The sequence below is a fragment of the Alosa sapidissima genome, chromosome 7 (genome assembly GCF_018492685.1).
Source record: "Alosa sapidissima isolate fAloSap1 chromosome 7, fAloSap1.pri, whole genome shotgun sequence".
Classification (NCBI taxonomy): domain Eukaryota; kingdom Metazoa; phylum Chordata; class Actinopteri; order Clupeiformes; family Clupeidae; genus Alosa; species Alosa sapidissima.
In genome coordinates this window covers 37,694,179-37,704,981 of record NC_055963.1, presented here as the reverse complement: position 1 = coordinate 37,704,981, position 10,803 = coordinate 37,694,179, and the positions used below count along the sequence as shown (strand labels likewise).

General features: G+C 39.0%; 1 protein-coding gene across 1 annotated transcript in view; it reads right to left on the bottom strand.

Moving 5' to 3' along the window:
* Positions 1 to 568: 568 nt before the first annotated feature.
* The window catches only part of tamalin (trafficking regulator and scaffold protein tamalin), a 42,371-nt gene continuing 32,136 nt past the window's right edge, over positions 569 to 10,803 (bottom strand). Inside the window, exons 6-8 of the mRNA XM_042098264.1 lie at positions 8,187 to 8,253; positions 4,302 to 4,368; positions 569 to 1,268 (exon numbers count right to left, since the gene is read on the bottom strand). Of these exons, the coding sequence (XP_041954198.1) occupies positions 778 to 1,268; positions 4,302 to 4,368; positions 8,187 to 8,253 (625 nt within the window). The 3' untranslated portion in view covers positions 569 to 777. The remainder of the gene's footprint in view (positions 1,269 to 4,301; positions 4,369 to 8,186; positions 8,254 to 10,803) is intronic.

Here is a 10,803-nt window from a genome sequence, read left to right as displayed (position 1 = left end):
TAACTGATTAATTTCGATTAATTCATTTGAGAAAAAATAACTGATTAAAAAAAATAGCGCAGATTAATCGATTCCGTATGACCTTTGACCCTAAGCCGTTCTAGTCAGTAACGATTAGACTGTAAAATAAAGGAGAGAGAAGAAAATAAAGAGAAATCAAAATAAAGAGCTGATTAAAATAAAGTCCTCTGCAATGTCTGTAGCAAGGAATTTGCATATCACCGGATTTTGTCAACTCTAAAGTCGCACATCAATTGAAAGAAATAGTGTTGACATTGAGGTTAATTGAGTGTTAATTTATTTTCATTGTGTCCCCTAGGTTAAATCTGTGGCCTGAAATGCAATGTATGTGAAAAAAAACTTCTTCCCGAAGCACTTTTGAATTTATTTCCTCAGCATATTAGGTCATATCGTAGATTATTATGACCATTATTTGAACAGTGAAAATAATAATAGAGTTTTTGAACTTTAATGTCACTAATGCTGATTATTCAATGATCCATTTGAATTTAAATATTTAAAATACTTTCACAGCAAAAAGTATATATGCGATTAATTTAGATTAATTAATCACAGAGTATGTAATTAATTTTATTATTTTTTTTAATCGATTGACAGCCCTAGTGTTAGCAGGAGGTAGTTGCCCACTATCAGCCTATACCTAATGTCTATACCTAATGTCTATACCTATCAGCATGCCAAATTGAAAACAAACATGGAAACAAGTGCACAATTGTTCACAATTAAGGTATATTCCCTTCCCATTAATGCAAGGCGTCATAGCTTGCTTTCCTCCTCTTCCAGTGCATGGTTCAAGCCAGGGATGAACTTCAACAGACTCCTCGGAAAGCTCATTTGTTTTGGCTTGGGCAGCATTATACCAAACCGCCCTTGTTTGCTGCCTGACAATGAAGCAGTATTCTCTGGTTCCTGCAAGTAACTACGGGTGCTGGCACTACGTGTGAGTGAACATCTTGATGTAGCAAAAAGATCAATGGCTGGACGAAGAAGTCTCTGGGCCGAGAGTTGCAGAGACAGTTTGCAATAGGAATCAGAGTTGGATGGGGTGGGCATATTACCCTGGTACAGACAGTCCTGGTACAGAGAGTCTTCATCTGTGGCAACGCTGAGGTGGCTGGCACTGCTGCTGTTGCTACCTTCCCAGAGGTGTTGAGCACGAAGGGTAATGGGACTGGGAACACCTAAACTCCCATAAACTCCTGCTGATTCCAGGGACTCATAAATCAGAGCGTCACTCATAACTATGCCTGATAGGAGAGAAAGAGAGATGCTGTGAAAAGACTTCTTATAGAAGTGGAACAGTGAATTCAGTATAATACATTATAGACCCTTTCAACAATAAAAACAAAAATTTGGTTCCCAATCTACTTCCTTTGCATTAAGATAACATATGGAATGTTAAAACGGAAGCCTTGTGGGGCCAACTATGATGCTGATAATGGAACTCTCTTGAAAAGGTCTATACATTATTAAGGCAAATACAACTACAAGCAGCAATATGGGGGCCAAGCATCCAGGAGCTTCCTTGGTAACTTGGGGCTGTATTTTGGGCACCAGCGCATGGCGTAAAGTTCGCTTTTCACCCGCGCAAAGTTGAATTCGGTATTTTGCACGTTTATTTTTTAAACATTGCGACCAGGGGTGTGGCAATTAACAACCTAGGGAGGGGCCTGGCGCGTTGTGTAAAAATCGCTATCGTACACCACCTAAACCTGGTCAGAAGTCAATGGCGAGTTGTTCATATGCTATTTTAAGAGCGCATGTCAACAGTCATATTGGCAGGTGCACGCACCATCCTTCTATCATTTATGAACGCACACCAGCGCACGTCCATGCAAAGCATTACAAATTGCACGATTACAATGGGAAACATAATTAGAACAAAGATATTACGAAATACTGTACATCTCATGATGATCAGTTATTCACCATCATTTGCAAATTGGTAATGACGGTTAAAAGTGATTAGGGGAGAGGCGAGAGACATGTATGGAGCACAGCTGAAGACGCACTGTCACGAGATATAAGCAACTCCTCTGCAGAATAAATGTTGTTTTATTCAGTCATTTGAGCAACATTAGGGTAAGTGTTGCTTTTTCCAGCCTATGTTTTCGGTGGTAACCCATTGTCAGTCAATAGTGAAAGTAACTGCATATAACTGTCTTGTCGTTGACTGACTCCTTGGTGAAGTTGCAAATGCGTGAAGGCTATGCTAGGTTTTAGTAAAGCATGGTTTAAGAATGACTATTCCATACGGTCTCGCAAGCAGCCTCCTTCAAATGCGCCGTTGAATGCCAAAATACCGATGCATTTATTTGACATATCGCGCTTTGCGCCGTTAAAGGGAATGACAGATGTCATTCTCATTGGTTTGAAATGATGTTACGCCCCAAACACACCCATTTGACTGAATAAAAAACCTAGGAACACTTTTGATAACAAAACCCCTCCCAATGTGAACTGGACATCCTACTAAATTTGAAGAGACTTTTGACGAGTGACGATGCACTTTAGAATGTCATGATAGGGCCCTTGATGTTATTACATTAAGGGCATCACACTCTTAGCACACTCAAAAAGTCAGATGACCATCAATTGGTCAAGACAAACTTACTTTCCTTACAAGTTGCTATACCCTGGCATTGGGAACTCTGGCAGTATTATCAGAAACTGATTACATACAGTGCATTGAACTCCAATGAATCCAATGGTACATCCTCAGTGTTGGGAGGGTTACTTTCAAAACGTATTCCGTTACAGAATACAGAATACATGCCCAAAAATGTAATTTGTAACGTATTCCGTTACGTTACTCAATCTGAGTAACGTATTCTGAATACTTAGATTACTTCCGCATTGAATTGCATTTTATAAGTGTAGGAATGCAGCCATCAAATCCTGCTTAGGCCTACTAAACAGTAGCCTGACAAGCCAGACCCACATTAAAATGTAGGGTCTGGGCACTCATCGTTGGCAGTGCTCAGTCCGAGGGGCGGGATAATCGGTTGTCTTTCAAATTCCCTCTGCACGCAAAAGGACAGCGCTATCCCATACGTTTTCCCACTAGCTGAGCTAGTTGGCTAGTTCAAACTTTTGCCAACTTAAAAAAAGTTTAACTCGTGTCTTCTTTGTTTTCAAGTAGCAGGGAATTCAAGCCAAACCGTTGCAACTCTGCCATCAATCATTATGTTAAGCCCGCCTAACGTCTCTATACACGATTTGATTGGCCTGATAGAAGTTGAATTTTTCCAGCTCACAAGCCAACGGAGAGTTGCTAGACTAGCCCTGGCAGCAAATGTAATTTGCTGCCGCAAGGGTGCGTCTAGATTTTTAGGCTAACTAAACAGGCCTATCCTGGTGTGTTCTTCTGTTCCAAATGGCTGAAGTGTTAGGCCCACAAAGGAGAATGTAAAGTCAACTAAGCTACCTGATACAACTTTAAAATAGCAAGGTGACCACTAAAACTACAGCAGGCGACTAGGCTAATTAAAACAAACAAAATAAATAGGCTACTTTAAGGGCGTAGCCAGAAATTATAATTAAGGTGTGCCTGTGAGATTTTTCGGTGGCATCAACCCAGTACAAGTGAGGGGCGCATATGACAGGTGGAACGCAAATGACCTGTAAATGTAATTCTTCAGAGGCTGCACCATATAATTCAATTTGAAATGTAAATGTAGATCAAATTAGAAAAAATAATAATCCATAAAGCTATTTTAAGTTAGAATAAAAAACTTAGAATGCAGTGCCTATTTTAGAGATTGGTTTTATTGTAGGTCTAAATCAACACGTGAACTAGGCTTTGTTTATTGCTTAGCAAACTGTGTAACCGATTGGCCGAAGTAGCCTGAGCTATTAATACTTGGGAAACTATCCTTTGAACAGACATCAGGAACCACGATCAGTGAGGAACAGGAGTTACCTCCACTTGTATTCTGAATACGTAACGCCGGTACATGTATTCCGTTACTCCCCAACACTGTACATCCTGCATATAGTTCAGAAGTTACATTTTACACCTTTAACTTCAAACCATTGGTGGTGCTTCAGTGCTTGAAGTGCAGACATGAACTTTTGTAAACTGTCACCAATCATGGTGTCAAATAAAACTTTTTACTGCTAAGAATGATAAGATAAAAAACACAATGGTAGATACACAGAGTTTTGCTTGGCCACCCAAAATACTAAAGACACAAAAGACCATCACCATGTGAGAATGCTTTGAATACAGATATGGACTGTGATTCAGACAACACTGTGAGTGCTGTTACTGTCCTCACCGTGGGTTAGTCTTTGTTCCTGCATCATCAGGGAGCGGTACTCATCCCACTTCTCATGCAAGATTTGCTGTAGGATACATGCACAAGTCAATTTTAATATTTTCCCTTTACTGGTCACTCAGAGAAATTTAAAATGTATTCTCTCTTTTCTGCTCGCATGTTTCTCTGCAGAGCTCCCCCTACAGCTTCAGAGTATATATTTTTCAACACTCCTCAATCTGTCAGTCTGCTGTTTCCTCTTTCCCTGTTCCTCCGACAACGGTTTACTCACTTTCTGCTTCTTTTCACTGGCTCTGCCATGACATGACTAGGGTTGCCAACCATCCCGAATTGTCCGGGACATCTCGTATTTTGGGTGATTTTGATTTGTCCCGTCAGGGACAGCTCCAGTCGCGAATTTCAATCACAGCCTCATCGGCCTTGTCTAGTTGTCAATGGCCAATAGTAGGCTACTGTAAACACACCTGGAACAAAGTGTCCAGTGCCGCTGCTACCACCACGCGCATCTCGCACTGTGTGTAGGGTACAGTGGAAAAGACCCGATCAGGGAGCACCATAATTTAGCCAGAGTAGCTTTACTGCAAACTAGTGCTGTCAAACTAAAAATTTTAATCACGATTAATCGCTGAATTCCTATAGTTAATCACAATTAATCACATATTTTATCGCATGATTAAAATTCTATTATTTTGCATTTCTGAACTTTCCAGGAGTCCATGTTAACAATATAAAGCAATTATTGTGTATCTTGATTAGGATTCAAATGAAATACAAAGCAAGTTACTTCATTAACTTAATCAAATAGACCTACGTCTTAAAGTTATTTCAAATCAAATTTCAAAATATGTGCAGCAGACCTGAGGCAACACAATATATTCTTCAGAAATATAGCTAATAAAGGGCATAACAAACATAAAATAGGCCTACTATATTATCTTTGAGTTCAGTTGAAAATAAGGAACTTTTCGACATGAGTGCACTGCTATTTTATAGGCCTACAGTCTATGGTGCACTGTCACTTGACATTTAACACGCAAACACTGGATGAACAATTTTATGGAGCGCCGTCGACCAAATATAACTGAATTGTGATTTACACGGCGGCAAAAAACAACTCCTGTTAGTAGGCTAAACTGGAAAGAGCAAAAAATAGGAACATAATGGTCACATTAATCCCATAAACACACAGATAACTCTTACACCAACCTTATTTTGTGCCTTTTATTCACGTTTGTTTCAAGTAAGTATAAGCCCTTTTCGCTCCCCACTTCTATGCAGCATAGGTTTCCATTATCCAAACAGCTCCCTTTCCCCTAAAAGGGGGTGTGTACATGCAGCACGGTCTAGCTAGATCCAGTGTGGTGTTGTAGGCCTAGTTGTTCTATTATTAGTTGTTGCAACAGCTTGTGAAAAAACTACAGTTTGTTACACCAAAAAGAACGTTAATCTCGCTATAAAAAATCGATGCCGTTTAAATAGGTTTACGTTAACGCCGTTAATAACGCGTTTAACTGACAGCACTGCTGCAAACTTCTTTTCACTTTCCTTAGAGAATGTTTACAATGTCAAAATACACCACTCTTATAATGATAGGTAGACAATGTTCTTAAAGTGACAGTGCACCATTTATATATAAGTTAAACAGCATCAAATCGGTAATATTTCTTAAGAAATGTATCTTTAAAAACAAAATTACTTTGTCATTATTATCATCTGAATAAAACAAGGGGGGGTTGGGGGGGTGGAGACTGAAAGTGTCCCTCATTTGGGGTTGAGAAAGTTGTCAACCCTTGACTAGCCATGCCTGGCGTGTAGGGTTGGGTATCGTTTGGGTTTTATCCGATACTGGTGCTAAATCGATACTTGTTTTTAGAATAAAATGGTCTAAAGCATGATTGGTTTTTAATTGATAAAACAAATTTGAACGTGAAATTGAACTGTTATATTCAATTTACTATCAATATCTCATTGCTTCTACGCATAATACATTTAAATGTTAAAACAGCTTGCCATGGATGCACACAAAATGGTAAGCTCTGCTTTCAAGTTTATCCAGTGTAGGCAGCGTGACATAAGGTATGTTAAAACTGCTTGCCTTGGAACTGTCAGGTCATGGACAACGGCATTTGCAAGCAACCTAATCTAACGTCGAGGGACTCTGCTTACAAGTTCATTCAGTGTGTTCCCAAATGCTTGAAAAAATTTGATGTCTTCCCCCATAACACGCAATAGTTTTAAACATGTTACATGTGCCGGTGTTGAAGTGTTTAGATTCCCAGAGCTAGTAGGCCTTTTAACAGCAACTATGCGCTAACAGGCTACCCCCAGTCAGAGCAGCTAGCGCTAACGTACGGAGATATTACAGCCTCTTTGACAGCTCAGGGATATCAATGCAGAGGTATGTAACCTACATACCAGTATTTATGTTTTTGCAAGCTAACTTTTAGCATGATCTTCATATTCATTTGGATGCTATATGAGCCACATGCACATGAAAAATGTATGTCGTCATGTCATTATGTTTTTCATAACACAGCGTGAAATAGTTTTCACTTACAACTTTTGCTGATAACATTTCAAATAAATGCCAGTTAAAGCATTAGCAAGGTTATTGTGTAAAGTATACTGTTGATGTTGTTTCATAGCCTTTTACTTGTGTGTAGTTAGGCCTACTGCTAGATTTTGATGGGAGCTTGTGATATTGCTTTAAAGTAAGCTACTTATCATGGGCTCACGCAAGTAAATACTCAAATACTGTCCACTAGCCTATGTTGTGCACCCCTCTGCTTTAAGCTTACATGTAGTGTTAATGTTAGCTAGGCCTAACTTATGGATGTGTTGCTATCAGAGCAAGACGTTATAATGATGGCACATGACGTGCAGTGATGCCTCGTATTAAAAAAAAAAAAAAAACGGCAGATATCTAAGTGGCACCGAAATGAGGCACCGGCCATTACCAATTCAGGTTACAGCCTCCCTTCTTGTGAAGGGAGTAGCACATTGTAAACAAAACCATTTTAGGTAGTGGTGTAGAGAAACCTGCAAATTGCAAATCCATCACAATATCACAGCATCCACTTAGTCAAACTAAAACGGGAGGATGATCAGTGAGCGATGATCATTCCTTTTCCTTTCTCATACTAGATAGGAGACCCTGCATTCCATGCAAAATAATGCTGAGTTGCAGGTGTAACGATGAACTTGAGGCTGCTGAAGTTGGTATGGGTAGAAAATGTTTTTATAAGATACAAATAATTTTACCCATGCCACAGGTCATTACAAGTCATTACAAGTCAAAGGGGCAAAGTCCGAGTCAAGTCTCGAATCAATAGCATGGAAGTCCAAGTCGAGTTGCAAGTCATTTCTAATTTTGTCAAGTCGAAGTCAAGTCATCAAAATCGTAACTCGAGTCTGACTTGCGGCTAGAACGACAAATTTCTCATCCAAACAATGTCAATCTTGGCACTGCACTTACTCATGCCCGTAAGCAAGACATCTGCCACGTTTGAAATCAATCAGACAAACTGTCGGACAAGCAGGCAACAAAATACGTTCAGAAACTTTGTTTTCAATTAGAAAGTCCTAACTAAATGCGAGCGAAGCAGTGATGTGCGGCATAATGTTTTGATCAAAAATGTTTGTTTTCTCTGCTCTGTTTCTACTTTCTTTCTGTCACTTGCATCTGCTACTGTACAGAGGGAGAAATATGTCACAATAGAATGGCATATTTAAGGGATACAGTGTGGACAGGGTTGCATGCAGTTAGGACAAGCTGTCAGAATATCTTTTTTAACATCCCAAAAGGAAAAAAACAATAGCCTGTAAGTTGTTGGAAATTATATGAGTAAAAAATTAAATGAACACGACAGAAGAAAAATAACTCACCCTTAAGTATTGCAGTCTAGCATCAAGCTCAGCCTTCCGTATTGAATCACTGTAGAGTGTCTCAAGTCTGGTAAACCCACAAAAAGTTAATTCAAGTCCAGCAGTTATACAGCAAGTAAAGGATCATTTCCTGACAATTTACACATTCCAGAGTTTACACATTCAATAGCAACTTTCCTGCAGCCTTGCAGATATTACTCAAAGGGTGGTGGTAATGCACCTAAAGGCTTTTAACTAACCACCATTAAGTAACAAAAGAAGACTATTACTATCAATTGTATCAGCAGATTTTGTTTATTCTCTCTGTATACATTTTTCCAGGTATGTCAATGTATAAAATTGAAATGGTGTAGGCATTATGCTAAGTGACCGTTCGGTATTTATGGACTGGACCACCGGAGGAAAATAGGGGAGGGTCACCCAACTTTTTTTCGTCTAGGAGGGAGGGTCACCCAAGTTTTGTATTAATGAAAACAGCAAAATGTGGGCCGTCGCCCAGGGCTTTGCGTCTGATGAGCCTCACCACTGGCCAAAGATGACATTAAGCGTTTATTCTTCATTAACTCCTATTGTAAGCAAAAAGCTTAACGTGGCTTAATGTCCTAAAACAACGATCAGTGATCGACAAATTTCTCCCATATTGTTCCTCATAATCACTAAGAACCTTCAAAAAATTTAGCATGAAGTCATATTAGGCCTATGAACTTTAGGCTACCTGACGTGACAGCATGTTTCTTTAAGTCATGTATATCATGATTGTTAAAAAACAGTGGCTATCCGTACATCTTTGCTAAACGCAAACCAGTACGGACGGCATCACAGTTCTGGAGAAGTTCATGTGTTTTTTCTCAATCACTTTAGAGGGTTGTAGAAAAATGTATTGCTGGCGTGGGAGGGTCACATATTTTTTGACTAACGCTCCCAAAACTCCTCCGATAGCCCCTGAAATAAATAACGAACAGTCCCTAAGGGTCCCCAAATAGTTTGCCCCAAGGGCCAAATTATTTAAAGCATTCCAAACACTCATACACCCACAAACATTTAAAAACTGCAAAAATAATCCGGACACTCACACATATTTCTCACTCAAACCAAAAACACTTTTATTTACTGCACCTCTAAAAGTAAATTAGCAAAATTGTGACTTCAATATGATACCTGCCCAAATTATCTTGATACTGACACTAAAAGGACTGTAACTAGTCATGGAACTAGTTCATCTCTTTTGTCAAGGTATCCTACAGAAATACTAGACAACGTAGAGGCAAAGAGCAGACATGATGGATACTGTTGATTCTATGTTTGATTCTGCGCTTGTTGCCTTGCTACTGTTAGATCACAAGTTATTTAACCATGAAATGTATCACGTTTACACATGTTGGCAAAATTATATTTTGTTTTGTTCATTCATTAGCTCACTTGACTTTTACACACACATAGTTGCTATAAAAGGACACCTTTACAATCAGCTTGAATTCACTGGTTGTTCAAATAAGAGGTAAGCTAAGTCCTTGCACACCTGCATGAATGCTGGCGTTGTTGATATGAATAAGTTTCATAGCTTGCATGTTATTGTAAAGTTAAAGGTGAATTCTGGCGATCTCTGTTTTCAGAGGTCACTGAGTACTGTCGGTAAGAGAAAAAGAGAAAACAATCGGTTTTCCCTTGCTTGAGTTGCTGCAGCAAACAGTTAGAGCTTCCAGGCAACTACAGCCCTACACTCTGGAGGCATGTTTGTGAGCTCCTATGTTCATGTCCCTAAAGTGTAGTGCTGTAGATAGAGGGAGAGCAGATAGCTAACAAACGCTCAGAAAAAGTCCTGTTGGCAAATTTGAGGAAAAGTCGGTAAAGGGGCTATTTCTCACAATTTGAGGGTGCTGAATTAAAATATTTTGTTTACCAAGCTCAATTTTGAGTTTTAAGCTTGCTAATTAGCATAATTCACATACTTTTTGGTTTTGCCATCAGATATCATAGGAATTGCAAAAAATAAGGCATTAATATACTCTTTATGTATCATATATGTAGGACAGGACAGGAATTACCCCAATGACCCTCAAGTAACAAATGAAAATAAGCTAAAATTAAAATTCAGTATGACGTTTAGAAGCAAAATAGATTCCTTGATAATAAATTGATAGAATAGTAGGTGACTGCTCATTTTTCTGTAGAAAGTACTTTGTCACTAACTATTATGAACAGTTGTCAGTCTTTACAGAGGATTTACACTTTATTTTTTTTACTGTAAAGGCGACTGTGCTTGCCTAGTTAAAACATCTCACTGGTGCTCTTTCCTATCATTCAAATTCCAGCCATGCAAAAAATATCCTTTATAGTGCAACAAAAAGAAACATTCTCCAGTGCATCATTACTGCATATGATGCTGAAAGGGAAGTGGACCTAGGACAAATCCTCAGCTATGAACTGTAGCTATTGCAGATAGCGATGGTTATTTGTGAAGTGGAAATAAGTCTATCCTCACTCAAGTGCTGTCTAGCAATGTGGAATGTCCAGTAGTGATCACTGCAAAAACTGCTCATTCAACACTGGTAATAGATGCTCAAGATCTATATGTCTTTAGGACACCCATCTGACTGCAGCACATTTAAGAATTATG